This window comes from Pangasianodon hypophthalmus, chromosome 20 (assembly GCF_027358585.1).
Source record: "Pangasianodon hypophthalmus isolate fPanHyp1 chromosome 20, fPanHyp1.pri, whole genome shotgun sequence".
In the NCBI taxonomy this organism is placed as follows: Eukaryota; Metazoa; Chordata; class Actinopteri; order Siluriformes; family Pangasiidae; genus Pangasianodon; species Pangasianodon hypophthalmus.
The window spans coordinates 18,106,254-18,123,008 of record NC_069729.1 but is presented as its reverse complement, the minus strand read 5'-3'; the positions used below and the strand labels follow the sequence as shown (position 1 = coordinate 18,123,008).

The 16,755-nt window shown below is 39.2% G+C and overlaps 1 protein-coding gene across 2 annotated transcripts; it reads left to right on the top strand.

Annotated features, from left to right (window-relative positions):
• Window positions 1-1,260: 1,260 nt before the first annotated feature.
• LOC113537805 (PAK4-inhibitor INKA2-like) lies at window positions 1,261-15,728 on the top strand. Of its 2 annotated transcripts, none has more exons than XM_026932452.3 (2): window positions 1,261-1,705; window positions 10,104-15,728. In XM_026932452.3, exons 1-2 carry the CDS (start codon window positions 1,670-1,672, stop codon window positions 11,145-11,147), a joined length of 1,080 nt encoding a protein of 359 aa, XP_026788253.1. In that variant the 5' UTR covers window positions 1,261-1,669; the 3' UTR covers window positions 11,148-15,728. The 2 variants fall into 2 exon arrangements, with proteins under 2 accessions (XP_026788253.1, XP_026788254.1); XM_026932453.3 differs by lacking the exon at window positions 1,261-1,705 and adding an exon at window positions 6,674-9,255.
• The last annotated feature ends 1,027 nt before the right edge of the window (window positions 15,729-16,755 follow it).

Below are 16,755 nucleotides of genomic sequence, written 5' to 3'. Positions count from 1 at the left end.
TAAAGGAACAGTGGATTTTTCCACTCCGTTAGTTTTGCTACCGAAGCAGACATACAGCATGGATTGTCTCATGAAGATCTTCAAAAGTATTTTGCCCTGAAACTTTAAATCCAAATCATCCCTACATGTGTGTGCAAAGTAGTAGCATAAACCCCAGGTTCGAACGTAAATGTCAAACTACATGCTGTAAAATCAGTACAAATACAGCACCACAGTATACTGGCTCGGGGTTTAAAGGAAGAAAACACTGGTATAACTGTGAATCTTTGAATAGTGGCTTTTAAAGATACTTGATAGTTGAGAGGGATGGCTGGCGTACTGTAGATGTGCTCACAAATCTGTTTATTTCACCTTTAGAAATAATTTAATTAGACCATAAGGACCACTGATGCACCTTTAAAGCACATTTACAGGTAAAAGATACACACTAAAGGTCCAAATGATACCCCAGCGACAAGGAAAAGTACAGTAAGTACCTTTATTTAATCTAGAAAGATGAAATTCTGAAGGAAATAGAGAAAAAAAAGGACCTTGTATACTATGTATGTAGCATAGAGGGTGGAATGGTGGTACAGTGGGTAGCTCTGGCCCTTCACAGCTTAAGGAGGCCCGGTTCAATCCTGAGCACAGGTTACTGTCTGTTTGGAGTTTCACATGTTCTTCCCATGTGTGTGTTTAGTCCGGGTTCTCTGGTTTCCTCCCACTTCCGAAAACATGCAGTAGGTGAACGGACTACTCTAAATTGCTCCTAGGTGTGAATGAGTGTGTGAATGTGTGTGTGCATGGTGCCCTGTGATGGACTGGTATCCCATCCGGGGTGTATTCCCACCTCACACCCAGTATTCCCGGGATAAAGGCTCTGCTATCCACTGCAATCCTGACCAGGAATGTATGTTTACTGAACATGAATGAATGATCAAGATAGAATGATCGAGGAAACTCAGATGACTGAAAAGGAACACATTTGAAGATCGTGCATTACGTCTATAGTTATTTTTCATCTTTAATCAAAGAGCATTTTGCAGAAAATCCAGGAATTCTTTTTTTTTTTTTTTTTTTCACCTATTTTTTTCTTTCTCACTCTTAACCCATTAGGGATGCAAACTTTTGGTTGCATGTTTACTTTCACTCCATCACACTTATGCACTTTGTAGCTTATACTACAGCCCTGTTTGTAAGATGCAAGTAATATCTGAGTGAACTTCTCTGAGCCTGTAGAATTAGGCGCACTATTAAGGGAAGGGGAGGAGTGTGCACTTTTCTTTGCCTTTACAGCGCGTGAGGAAGGGGGGAAAAAGCAGGACAGCTGCCATGCAGACTGCAGAGTTGACGAGAAAAAGACAGGACAGCAACTGCTACTCAGTCCTGAACCTTATAAGCTTTTATGGGACAACTTTTTAGACAGGGATATTTTCCTTCAGAGGATTAGAGAGAGATACAGAGAGAGAGAGAGAGAGAGAGAGAGAGAAAGAGAGAGGGAGAGAGAGAGCACAGCTGCAGGCGCGCGCGTTCCTCAACATGACTCGTGCTTCACGTGCGCTTTTTTATTCCCGACAATTGATTTCAGATGAAAAGCTTCCTCAGAACAGGAGAAGTCATTAATCAGCTGTTGGTGCTGAGTTATTTCTGATGGTATGGAACAGTTTTTAGCGTCTCGGAGCTCATAAGCATGGATTCATGTTTGAAGAGACTGAAACAAGAACTGGTATGTATGCATAGGATATGATATGCATTCACTATTTTTTTTATTCTAGTATTAAAGGCTATAGAATAAATTGCATCATTGTCTAGCCAGTGTTATGGGATTTATTTGGTTACTGGTACAACAATAAATCCCATAAAGCATAACTATTTATAGAAATACAGGCTAGTTTAAAGCCTAAAGCGGAAGTGTTGCTTTGAGGATGCCATTCGCACGCGCTGTGCAGCTGTGCACGTCGTTGTGCACGCTTATCCACATCTGTATGTCGTGCAATCTGATGCAATTGTAAGTTGTTTATAATTATTCCTGCCAGTTTGAGTGCATCCGTTAAGATTCAACTGCATAAGCTATTTTTTTATTTTATTTATTTATTTGTTTATTTTGCGCACGTGCTGTGCTTTCAGATCAGATGTAGTGAATTCTGCTTCTCTGTTTGCTGCAGTTTGGTTGGTGATTTAATGCCAGCATCTTAGCATGTTTTTATAAACACAGCGTCATGTGTGACGTCACCGGTGACGTCAGCCCTCGCTGTTGCACTCTGGATTTCCACCAGTTTGTGAAACCACGTTTTAACTGATCTGGAGGACATTAACTGTGGATCATTTGAGAACTATGGGAACATTTTTGCTTCATCATTGCAGCATGTCTAACCTGCAGGTTTTGGAGTTAATTACAGTGTCAAGAAAGAAAAATCTCTAAGAGTTACTCTTACCACCTCAAAGTTGATTATTTTCCTATAAGTGCACATCCCAAAGTGTTTTGTTTCTCTAATACTACAGGAGTTGTGTTATAATTGATTACACGTTTTAATTTATTAACAAACAACATGTCATACTTTGTAGCCATTTATAAAAATCAGTTTATTATTGTACTTAGATCATGTGGCAAGTCCATCATATGAGTCCTTGTAAATGACGTTGCTATAGAAACGATAACATATTCGAACGAACGCATTAATACAGGCTTGTGATTTGCCTGAGCTACTGTCAGAGCTGCTGTTATAGAAGACAGATCAACATCCTCTGACCAATCAGATTCAAGAATTCAACAGCGCTGTGGTATAAATTCTCACATTATACACTACAGTCTTCCATTTAGTTCTTGCTTATTGTGTCAACCATTTAGAAAAATTCAAACTCCGCCCCTTCACTTTCCGCTGCTCAAGGCTGGGTGCAATCATAAAAATGTGTTGAACGATCCACAGTTCATTTTTTACTTCCACATACAGTCCTCAGCCTCTCAGAACAGAATTTAGTGAAACTAGACCTGACTCTTCCTGTAATCCTATCCTAATGGAGTTAGAGATGTTCCTCTCATACTCCCGGGCATGGCACACCATCAGGCTGCTTCTGGAGAGAAGCCACCAAATTACTCCCATGTCTACCAGCTGGCCCTGAGATCAGGGGTGACAGGCGTGTGCCAGGGTGGATCATAGTTGCCATATCTAAGTTTGCTAACATGGTAAGGGGGCATGTAGGGCTGCAGCCTGGAGACACAGATGCATTTAGAAAGGAGCACAGCCGTCTTCCCGGGCTTCCTGAGGAGAAGAGTCTGGCACTGGGGCTGGTTTTGCCAGAGATGCCACATGGTCATATCTGTCTGTCTGTCTCCCATTTTGGCAAAGTAGTGCCACTTGAAGGAAAGTGTTCATTCTAAGATCCATGCTTTCCTAATAGGAAAAGAAAAAAATAATCAGCCATGGCGTGATAGTTAGTGTTACTAGCTCGAAAGTTGATTATTTACCAATAACAGCAAGTGTTTTATTCCTCTTTACATTTTTTATTAACTAAAGAATGTCATGTCATACTTTTTATCCATTTCTAGTTACATTTTGTACATAACGTGGAACATCTGTGAAACAGCTTAGTCCATGTTATTGCTTGCGTCATTGCAGCTATAAATGTAGCTTGTCATGTTACTGAGAAAGCGTAAACTAAAACAATTAATGTAAACTAACTCCTCATACATGGTGGGTGATGGATTGTAATGAATAGCACTGGAAAAAAAAAACATGAAAGTGGGCAGTTTCTCAAAAACTTTCACAAAATCAATGAACCCTTCAGCTATCCAACAAATCTGTTGTGTTTCATGCTATTAAAGCATACACAAATAGAAACTCGAAAATCTGTTTAAAAATAGAGCACTGCCATGTTGAAATGATATCACAGAATTCCTCCTAGAAAAGTCAGAACTTTTTTAGAGACTTTTTGAGTCAGGAATTATGAGTTGGAGGTCGTTCAAATGACTACTCAGCTGTTGGAAAGTTCCGGTTCTCACTCACTCATGAATGCCGCATAAGTGCTTCAGTACGTAAGTACTTTAAGTTCATCACCTGCTCTTAGAGCTTTAACCTTAATGACTTTGCTAATTGAATGCTGCCTGTTAGGCACAAGTGTGAACATGATTAGAGGTCATTGGGGTCAGTCTGTGTGTGGCAGGAAGGTCAGGCTTTAACCCCCGTAGAGCTCAGGGCTATTTTGGCTATTCTGACTGACCACCGCAGAAAACCTAGTTCTAATTCTAAAGTTTGATTTGTTTGTAGCTTTGTTGCTTTTTATATTTGGCTGCGTTGGTTTCATACTGAAAGATATGTTTGATATGTCGATGTTCCTTGATCTTTGATCAGGAACGTGTTTTGATGGACCCTTCTTCTTGGTTTTTAGCGAGCTCATGCAAGTGCTTGTTCTTATTAGAGAAAATACCAGTTAATAACATGCCAATATGATCCAAAATTTTAGCACAATAAACCCTCCTTTATAGAGTTGTTACCATTTTCTAGACCCATTTTAATAAACAAGGATGTACATGTGTTTTTACAAATGCATTTTGTTCTGTGGGAAGTGATGGACTTTACCAGTTGTCTTTTAAAACATCATTTTGATTTGGACCAGTTTGGCTTCCACCAATAATAAACCCAATTATGGTTCAATTAGACCAGGGGTTCTCAAAGTTTTACTGTAAAATAAATTTCTCAAACCCCTCTTTGCACATAATCTATCCATAACGATTCAAATATTAGGCCCGTTATTTAAATGTGTGCAATAAAACTTTGTCTATTTTTTGGAGCCAGAGTGCTTTCCATTCCTAGAAGGTTCCACTGACTCAGCATATTAGGTCCAATTTGACATTATTTAGAGGCTATTTGTTATAATGAGTTATTGAGGTTTGAAATAAATCCATTCCATTCAAATCAGCAAATAACTTATATAATAATATAATAAGAGTGGCTTGTGATTTTTACAACTGTAACACCATGTAGACCATGTTTTTTTTTTTTTTTTTTTGGAAAAGTTTGATTGGAATACATGAAACAAGATGTGCAAAAGCTCAGATAAATGAATAGTCCAAGCCAGCATTACTGTTCTCAACATCAGTCCAACATGGAATAATCATTCAGTCAATTATTCATTTATCTGTAGTATTCTCGTGCTTTATTCTCGTCAGGGTCATAATGGTTCCAGAGCCAATCGCGGGAATGCTATGTGCGAGCTGGGATTGGACTGGATGGGATGCACCCACACATTCACACCTTGCCGTAGTTTATAGACGCCAGGCCACCATGTTTTTGGGAGGTGGGAGGAAACGGGAGAGCGCAGAGGAAGCCCTGGAGAACATGCTAGAAGAGACAGTAACCTGAGCTCAGGATCGAAACCGATAAACCTGGAGCTGTGTGAGGCGGCAACACTAAACAATCAAATATAAATATAATATTGTGTACTGTCACTCTCTCTGGAGAGCCAATGTTCTTCTCCAGATTCATTATTACTTTATTTCCATGATCTAACAATGTCCCCAACAGTTTAGGTCCAACATTTTTACTTGAAAGTAGGTGGAGTGCCTTTAGCTCGAAAAACAAATGCTGTAATAAAACAAATGCTGTAATTAAATTTATCTTCAGACGTAAGAATGGACCTGATTTGAGCCAGGTCTCTGTTCGTTCCGTCTGTTCCTCCATCGCTCCTGTTCTTCACAAAGCCCTTCCTTCCCGCTGGCTAAAATTGGCTCGGATTCTGGCGACAGCTGCGGCTGCGCTTACGTGTTTATTGTGCTGGAGATGCTGCTGATAGCCTCTAACGACCAGCTCTGGACATGCGCAGGGGACTGTGAACATACACACCCAAGTCAATTTAGCCTACATGGATTAAAGCAGATTACTCACCCTGTTGAGGGGGAAAAACACGCAGCTGGAGCTCTGAAATTGCCATATTATGTTATGTTAAGTCTGAAAGATTTGCATCCCACTGGTGAGCCAATAATGATGAACGTTGTGGGAGGACAGATTAAGATAAAAAATAAAAACGTAAAGTACTCAGTTGAGTGCTTTTGCTAATCCCTGTTCCTTCCTTCCTTCCCTGTGACTAGGAAGATGCTTCAGTTATCACGCTGAGTAAATCTCATACACACCAGCTTTTATCAGTGTGAGTGTATAATATATATAAAGTGTCTGGCTCTGATATGCAAACCAGCGATGATTATTTTTAAATTTGGCACAAAAAGCTTTGATGAAATGCGCCTCAGTGCTTCGTTTCACCCTAAATAGGTCAAAAGGAAATGTCTCCAGCTTATCACATGGAAACGCATGCAAATGGATTTTTCTTTTGGTGGAAGGTCTTGCTGGTTTTGCAGAGCATTTAATCAGTGCACACACAAGTATTTTTAACCTGATGCTTTAAAAAAGTGATAGATTCCACCAAGTCTCAGGTTTTAGCTTGGCCTTGTTTCACTAAGATGCTGTCTGGATCCCATTTCCACTTATGACCTTTGCAATTAATATTCACTGAGCAGGATGTAAAATAAGTGCACTTGGGGTTTGATAACCTCATCGGCTCAATTTCCAGCACCCTGAAAAGCCCTATTAACTCTCATGGCATGAAATAGCCTTGTGTGCCCACGCAGTCTCCTGTAAATGCCCTCATTAGTCTGTGTGACTGCCACGTTCAGATGTGCTGTTTCATGGGTCTATTGAAAGACGCTCTTGATTCCTGTCTCACATATGCATTCGTGTTTAAATGCATGCCTTGTGCCTTATGTATACACAAATGTATTACTCCTTTTTTAAACCACGAGCAAACATTCTTTATGAAACAGACACAGGATGCACTGATTCACTCATTTGACAGTCGACATCCACAGTGCCTCACAGCTCTTAGGAGTGATGTATTACCATGTATAAAGCTAAATTGTTGACCGCTTACAGACACATTTGTGATAAAGTGTCCAGCTTGTGTTATTACGACTTTATTTTCTGAATATTTGCATTCTGTGTACTGACGATAATGCATTTACCGTATTCAGAAAAAGTTTTGGAAACATGTTTTGATAGACATAGGTGTATATATAAGTAGAATGTCTTAAGGATTCTTGCCTTCAAAAATGTAAATAAATAAATAAATAAATAAAAGCAACGTTCATCCTAACATGTCCTGACAGCCCTAATGGAAATACATTAAATTACATTATATCACAACGCTAATGAATTCTTGATTCTGATTGATCAGAAGGTTGATTAATTTTCTATAACAGCAGCTCTGACAGTAGTTCAGTCTACAAGGATTTATAACAGGAACTAGCTTGTTTCTTGTACATTCCACAGCATTAAATGTAACTAAAAACTGGTACAAATTAATACTAGTAATAGTAATAAATAAAAAATGTAATAATTGGCAAATTACTGTTTTGTAAGATTAACTTATTTTGAGACTTAGTTTTATAGGACAATAATTATAACAGCTCATAATTACTAAGCATTCTCGCATCACCCTGTTGTTCTTATTCCTTACATATTAGACTTTAAAAGCAGCAAGTGGTTGTACTGCAGAAATTGAATAAACTATGCTGTAGAAACTAAAAATCAAGATGCATCAGCATGCCCCAGCATATAGGGATGTAAGCTTTCCACTAATGCCTTTAATTTGTTTGAAGCGTATTTCCTCCCGTGCGCCTGACATTTACATGTTCATTAACAGAGCTCGTCGAAGTGCCCTTTTCAATCAAGGGAGGAGGCTATTAGCAGACAGAGCATTGTTCCTCTGCACATTACCAGGGGATATAAGCACAGCAGCAGAATAAACACCCTAGCTGATGCAGGAAAATGCCAAGGCTCTGGGATAGTTAAAGGAGATGCAGGATTTAATTAGAAAAACGTGAGTTAGTTGGGGCATATTGTGCCTCGGTGAAGTCAGTGGTAACAAGGTATGCTTATTCAAAAGACCCTGTTCAATAGGGGAGGGAAATATGATTAAAAAAAAATCATATAACAATTCTGGTTATGATACTGTACATGGTACTATGTTTTCAAATTTATTTTAACATCAAAACTAATTACTTAACATAAAAAAACATTAAAAAGGCAGGAAATGAAACATTTCATATGAAAATACATTATATACATTCATTTGTTAATACTGTTAGGAACAATGGATAATAGATAAAGCCTTTTATCTCGTAAAAGCATATTTTGCAGTAATTTATCACAATTTCCATATTTGGTTGTTATACTGCCCAGCCCTACTTTTCAGTCTTCCAATGAAATGGCTTCAGTGATGCTTTCTGACATTCATATTTGAGTAAAAAAAACCTGCACGAGCAGTTGTTCAAACTAGAGTCATGTCTAGAAACACACATGGTTGCCACCTTGCAATATGCAAACATGACACTCAATTATTCAAGAGCAATCTTTTTGAAAGCCGTAAGCATCTGTAATGGTAGAGCGTAACAGTTTATGTGGTGATGCCCACAGGATTATGTAATCAAACAGTCATTATGTTCAGTGAACCCAGTGCCTAAAGACGTTTAATTATTCCTAATGAAGTCAGCCATATGTGTGGTGTACAGAGATGAAGAACAAGCTGATGGTTTTAATTAAGTGTAGCTACATTTTCCATCGAACTAACACACAAATAGCACACACATTTATTCTATACCAACAAATAAAATTTCCAAGGTTTATAACAACAGAGTTTCAGGACTGAAGAAAAACATGGAGTTTCCCAATTATCATTAGATAACGTGTGTGTTATAGTGCCAGACATTATTTCTTTTATTGTTTCCTGAGAGAAAGACCATTCTACCACTTGTGTGGTCTATTATTAATATAGTAATCTTTATTATAACAGGTTCAGAAAACTTTGAATAGGTCTGTAGGGTCCTAGATGGATCCAGTGGATTTTGTAAATGATAAGGTGTTTTTAAGAATTATCTGCCCTTTGATGCTCTTTATTACCTCCTGTCACAATATCAGTTCTAACACTGGTATTGTCCATAATGGAGTCAATATTTCCAGAGTGGGTAAAACACAGTCATGACATATGGCATCCCTCTACCACCCCCACACTGAACACTCTCACCAGTTTCTGTCAATTGATTATGCTTGAGTGAACCAGCCCCCCTGTTTGGGATTAAAGTCTAGACGTGTCCTATTGGGCGCCAGAGCAGAACCAGGTCTCCAATTGGCAGAAAGCTACATATAGGGCTAGCAAACTTGGCCTCTGAAAGGTGAGAGGACTAGAGACTGACAGAAGGGAGGAACTCCCCTGTGTGAAAGATGATGCAAGGTAAGATGATAGTCCCTTTTTGTGTTTGGATTACATGTAAAATGAAGATAATTGAGGGATAATGGTGCACAATTAGATAAGCTGAAAGGAAATACACAGCGGAAATTTGTTGATTAGGAATGACATCATCAGCAAGAAGGATGGTATTTGAACTAGCTTTAAGTGGTTGTTGAGTGCTGGGATGTGGTCAGTGTCAAAATACTTGCTGGAGCAACCTGAAATATGGCTATTTCTGCACTATATGACAAGCAACTAAACATTTCATTTTACAAGATGGGTATAGATGTGTGGCTGACAAATGGTATACTTTAATCACTGGTCTTTCTTTATATCTTTTTACCCAGAAACAAATATTTCCTTAATAGATCTTGATAAGGTTCCAAAAATGTAAAGTGATTACTTATCACTGTATAGTCTTAAATAAAGCACTCCTCAAGGTTTCTTGTGACAGTTGTAGCTTTCTGAGTGATTTCTGCTTAATTCTTGAAACCCTCTGTTTAGGTCTTTACATAGAATCTTTATGGGATTCTCCAGATGAACAAACCAAAGAATGCTTTATGTTGCTACTCCCTTAGAAAAAAATGTCAAATATAGAAATTTAAACAGTTCTTTGGTTTGTCCCTGTGGGTAGGGGGAGAACCCTTGAAGGTTTTGTGTAGCACCCTGCAACAAACTGTTTTACTATCAGAGAGGATTTCCAAATATATCCCCTTAAGAGAGCTTAGAAACCTTAACATCTAAAAAGCCCTTGAGAAACCATTTTTCCAAGATGTAAAGGTCTTATATCAGTGTATGTCATGTGAACTAATTCTTTTTATTATTCATTCCTTTGCCCCTGCCCTCTGCAGCTTTCTATGAAAGAGGCTGGTGATGGTCTTCACGCTCAGATGAACTCCATGATGGGAGCTCTCCAAGAACTCAAACTTCTCCAAGTCCAAACCGCTCTTGAGCAGCTGGAGATCTCGGGAAGAAAGAATTGTGTGGCTCCACAGCCAGCTAAATCCATTAACTGTAACTTTGAGCCTCAAAACCAGCAACATCAGTTATCTGAGATCTCTGGCCAAGAAGATCAAGTTCAATTCCATCAACTACATCACAGTAGTGTCGGGACTTCACCCTCTACATCCAGCCTAGAGAGTGAGGGTATGCCTTTGCCCAGGAAGATCTCAGGATACACTGCTCCCCAAGTGGACTATTGTGGCCCAAAATTGTGTCAAACACCAACAGACCACCAAAGCATGCACCCACACTCATCCCAACTTACACCAGTGGATCTGTCTGGGATTCTCCATAGCTTGTCTCGAGAGGGACCATCCTTAGACAGTGACTATATCGAGGACAGCTTGGACGACTCCAGTGATTGGACCTCCTCTCTCATGAGTCGCAGCCGCAATCGTCAACCTCTGGTACTTGGAGACAATGTGCTTGCTGACCTGGTAGGTAACTGGCTTGACCTGCCTGAAGTGGACAAAGACTGTGTTGAAGGGGGAAAGGGAATAAACAGACCAGACTCCCCAGCTCATCCACTCTACCTCAGCCGATCCCAAGAGCTCTGCAAGAGGTTCTCACTGACCAGCAACATCTTTAAGAAGTTTCTACGTAGTGTGCGACCTGACCGGGACAAATTGTTGAAAGAAAAACCTGGCTGGATGCCACCAGGTCATGACTCTGAAGCAGAGCTTTTCAAGAGACCCAAGAAAACCACTAAGGCCAAGGGTAGATTCTACTTGCCATTTTGGGCAGGGGGTGGACAGCAAGCAAAGGGTCGATTGTGTCCTCAGCCAGCTGAGGAGAGCAGCCAGTTGTTAGGACTTTACCTAGATAGGAGACCTACAGATGCAGTGGAAAAGGTCCAGCCTTTGCTTGATTACAATACAGCTGTTTGGGTTTAACAAGGAATTTCTGGAGAGCTGGGGTGGGAATCCAACATTTGCGCAGGACTGAGTGAGGTTAAAATGGATTTGGTTTGGACTTTGTCAATGACAATCTATTAAATCCTTTAGGGTGTGAAATGAGATCATCTTCTGACGATGCACTTAACTGCACTCGACTATGAGTGAGAATACAAATACCCAAGACACTTCTGCTGATATGCTTATATTTTTTTATTCTTCACTCTTTCTTGTTTTAATGTCTTGTGCACAGGTCTACCATGGTGTCTGTACTGAATTACCACGGTCTGCACTGAATTGCCACGGTCTTCATTCAGGGCAAATAGAGGTTTCTCTCAACTATAAACTACTGTAAAACTGTTCAGCATGTTTACTTTTGGATCTGTCTTTAGAGGTTTCATTATGTATGGCACAGATCCTCTTCACAACACCTTCACGTAGACCTGCATTTAGAATCTTATTGAAACAGAAAGAAAGCGTCAAACTGTTTTTATATACCTAGAATTTAATATCACACATGTACCTATACTCCCTGTTTTTTTTTTTTTAATTACAATCCAAAATAAATAATTCATTTGCTTGTGCAAATGCATAAACTGCATGTGCAGTTAGTGGACATCTTGCAGCTGGCATACAAAGGAAAATAGTATACATGATGGGTGGGACTTCCAGAAGAATAAACTGAAACTTGAGATGACATAATATCAAAAAGCTACAGCAAAAAATGTAATAGTACATGATGTGTAATATGATGCATATTTAAATTCAAAGTCATATACAAAGCATATACAAAGTCAATGCAGTGCTTGCTCATTGGACATAGACTCCATTAGTAAATTTGCTTGAACATTTTTTTTTATGTTGCCATGTTAATGCATGGTTTTGTCTATTTTGTTTTGTTTAAATTAATCAGGGCCTTGGCGTACAAACATACCTGATGGTGAATAAGTGCTGGGATACATTTTCACAGTTCATTTTTTTCACATTTAGGTCAATCCAGTGATTTTGCTATAAGCAAAAAATGACACTTTTTTCTGTAAGAAAAAATTCTACATAGGCCATATGTACTGTGTCTGTACTGTGATAAAGGAAGCTCCAACTGACCAGCTCGCTATTATCTGTGCCTGCAGTCAGATTATGGACCATTTTAAAAGACATATAATCCCTTTTGAATCTTACGTAATCTTTAACGGGGGAATATGAGGCTACAGTCCTCAGTTGGTGGCTTGTCAGGGAAAAAAATGCATACAAGTACTTACACTGAGTGGAAAAGCTGTGGGTTTTTTCCAGATATGAAATATATTTCAGCATCATGCAGCATTCACAATTCATGACATAAACGTAAATTAACGCGGAGAAAATGCTGATACACAAAAAGCCATTCTGTGCTCTGAGGGTGGAAATGAGCTGTCAACACTTTTCTACCATACTTGCAAAGTACTTTTGTACCTAACTCTGATTTTTAAAGTGGAAATGAGAATGGAAATGTATAAATGATGTCTAGTTTGTTAAGCCTGTATTTTGTTGTCTTGCCAAAGCAAGGATTTTTTAACAAGTTACTGAAATCAGTGTGATGTGTAAATATACTGTGAGACCTGTCTGTTGTCACAATTTCAATAAAAATTTATATTTCTTTATATAGAAAAATCCTAATTAAGTGTCAGTGATGGCCTCACTACATGTCTGAAACTCAAAAACACATGCAATGACTGATAATCTGGGCTAAGACATATGGGAATGCTGCATTCTTTAAATAAAACATAAGGTTTTCATCAAGTTGAGTGGTTCCCTTTGCAAAAACAGTTTTCAAAATTATTGGCACCCCCACCATTAATATTTAATGTAGCCTTTCCTGTAGAGAACAACACATTGAGCCTATTCCCATAATGTCTAACAAGATTGGAGATTTTGGACCCTCCTGCATGCAGAATATTTTAAGCTCATTTATATTCTTATGTTTGTGCATGTGGACACACTTTTCAATCTAGATAACAGGTTCGAATCCAGAGACTGAAATGTTCATTGCAAAACTGATTTGGAGTCCTGTGTTTACTTTTGTTGATTTAGGGTTAATTTTGTACCAACACTTTGTGCAGTTCAGTCAGAAACTTTGATTTTGGACTCATTGGACCACAAAACATGATTCCAACTGTAGCTCCAGTGAGGCTTGGTGGAAGTCAAGAACTTAATTTTTTGGGTTTGGGTTTCAGAAAGGGCCAAACAGGATGTTATTATTGTGGCACATAATATGTAGTGTAAGGAGGGGGAATGAGGACATGGGAGGCAGGCTTCTAATCTGCCAATGAAGATTATTTTATTTAAATTAACATAGTGCTTCCATTGTCTGTTCATGGTCAATGTTAGTAGAGTTGTCTGCATCCTCTCTCTCTCTCTCTCTCACATTAACTGCACACAGGTGTAGATACTCACTCATTACCTGATCATTCTCCATGACTCCTCTCCTGCTTCACATGTGGTGCTCACACCCCAGTTGCCACAGTAAGTATTACATGAGATGACTCCGAGAATCAACAAAACTCACTCATTCATTCACTTTCAATAATCACTTTATCCTGGTCAGTGGTTCGGTGGATCCGGAGCCAATCCTAGGAACACTGGGCACAAACCACCTACTTGCATTTTTTCGAGAGATGGGAGGAAACTAGAGAACCTGGAGGACACCCATGTGGACAGAAAGATGACATGCAAAACTCCACACAGACAGTAACTTGAGCTCAGGCTCGAACCATGCACTAGCCATCAACTATACTGCTATTCGGAAACTGTGAACATTGGGCTCTACTTAACTGCTTATATATTTTTAATTTAAGTTAAGGGTTTTTTGGAAGGGTGCTAATAATGCTGGAGTTGGTATCCACCCTTCTTCCCTGTTAAATAAATAAATAAATAACTGTTTTTAGTGAATTAGTTGACATAACCATTGTCACCAATCATTAGCATCCCTACACCCTGTAACGGTGTTTTATTTCTTATAAACACAAAGATTTCAAAACCACAATCTGTCCATTCAGGGCAGCCAGGTGCAGGGTTGGATAGGAAACTGAGCAGTTCTTCCCAAGCGCAAGAACCCGAGGGCTGCAGCTGTCGTCTTCCTCACAGACTCCTTCTCTTCTATGTTCCCCTCGGGACTGAGAGAGAAAGAGCGTGAGGGACGTGAGCACTCACTAACTGGATGACTGCCTTCCTCTGTCCTTCCTCACTCCATCCCCCCTCTTCCTGTCTCACTGCCTGGGCAGCTGCTGCTCTCTCACTGCCCCCAGAAGTAGGCCACAAAGCAGCGGCTCCGTCTCGTTGCACAATCACGCTCTGTAACCCGACAGCACATGACCATTTTTGCTAGACATAGTCCAGTGTTGATAATGAGATTAAGAAGGGATTGATTTTGAGATTGATGAGTGAGCGAATGTGTTTGGAAGGAGCTGGAAAGAGAATGAGAAGTGGATCAAATTCCTGATCCCACAAATTCATTCTTCCTTTCAATGTCTTCAGCTGTTCCAGCCACAGCTTTACTGCAGGCCGCCGGAATGTGCTCACATTTCACTTTTTATATTTATCACCAGAGAGACAGAGAGAGGGAGAGAGGGAGAGAGAGAGAGAATGGTAAATCAGAACTTCACCCTCCTGCTGAGTTGCTTTTCCCACACCTCATACTCAGAAAGGTATATTAAACAGTTCACTTCCTCTGTCACATTTTGGTCATTTTGGTTTTGATAGCAATCCTGGTCACATCTGAGTAGATACGTGCAAAACTTTAAAGATGTTCAAATCAGCTCCATAATTATTGGCACCCTTTCCAATAGGATGGCAAAAATTATTGTATCCTTAATTCTCTTTAGAGTAAGATCCTAAAAGATCCTAAATAGATCCTAAAATAGCATGTTCTCAAAAAAAAAAAAAAAAATCTTAAACACAAGTGAGAAGGGTTAGCTCATAAAAACATGGGTTTTTCTTCTCACTCATCATTTTCCAGTGCCATTTGATATCATATTAATGAGAAATGCAGCATAGAAGTAGTGAAGACGGTGCAAAATTTTGGACTCAAGGCCCCAGATGAACTTGTGCTGAGTTACAGCTTTTCTAGTTCTACGATCTCGATCTGCGATGGTGTTGATAGCAGTATTAGCCATTTGGAAGCTGATCTGTTTGAGCAGAGGGTACAAATGAGGAGGTGAGAAAGCTGGATAGATTTCTCAGGACTAAAGCGCTGCTGCATCATGCTCTTTAAGTAGAGATAGCACTATCAGCAGGTAGTCGAACAGGATTGTGGGTAATGTAGAAAACCGTGAAAATAGTCCAACATATTAATGAAAGAAGTTGTGAAACAAGCGATTTAAAACATCATTAACACACATTAAAGACAATGTATATACCTAGAGATGTACACACTCTCAAACACATGTACGTGTCCACACAGAGCTTCAGATCGGCTGCTTATGAAGCTGTTTTTGGCCTGCTTGGAGAATAAAACACTCATGCAGTGAGAGAATCAATAAACAGGAACACAGTCACTAATGGGAAACTTGGCACACTGTTATATGAGCTGTACATGTTTTATCAGGGTGGTGAGTATGACGTCTCCATCCATCAACACACAACAGAATAAATGAAATTAGTAAATGAAACCATCATTTATAATTCCTGTGTGCTGAAAAGATGGCCATAATATTAGACTTTAGACTAAACTCCACTTTAAATCTGCTAAACCTTTCAAAATTTACGTGATTGAGCTGAAAATGAAATGCATCCTCTGCATCACTCCATCAGAAATGGTTTATTTAACCAGAATGGCCAGAGGAGTTATATAAAATCATTTCAGAGAAAATTAAATTTACATAATGCCCTAAAATGAACTCATACATTTGGATTACTTCAAAGCCCCGACACTTCTCCAGCATGAAAGCTTAAAGACGAAGCATTTCAGCTAAGTACTGTGTTGTGTTGAATTCATGTTTTGAACATAATTCTTTTTCATCAATAAAAATTAAATACTCAGATGAAGGATTTACTCATAAATCCATTCATATCCAGTTTGATATTAAGGCCCGTTGTTTTCTTTTGGCTTACAGTCTTCCCAAGTTAAAAATGCATTATAAATGCATTAAAATTTAACTCTGTAATGCTGATCAAAAATAAAAGTAACAAAGTGGAATATATATTTTTACAAAGTGAAGTAAAAGTAAAGATTTAATTAAACTACTGTTACAGTCAACCATGTAGTCAAGTATACATGCGTTTGTTGTTTTTTTACTTTCCACCCCTGATGATTAGACATTTCAAAAAGATCTGGATGACTAAACACCTCACATAGGGCATCTCAGGGGCATCTGAAAACTTCAGAAACCCTTTTGATCTCCTCCTTGTCCCACTTCTCCCACACCCACAGTGCAGTTTTATTCCACAGCACAGTTTGAAAATCCAAACGAGATGCAAATGAGCAGCTTTAAGCTCCAGAGAGAGAGAGAGAGAGCAGACAGCGAAACAAGGGTCCCGCCTGCTTTCTCTTTCTGTCTGGAGCTCCATTCTCCTTCTCCTGAAGCTCCACTCAGACTGGTAATTATTGCTATTCTTTTGATTCAGTGTCATCCTT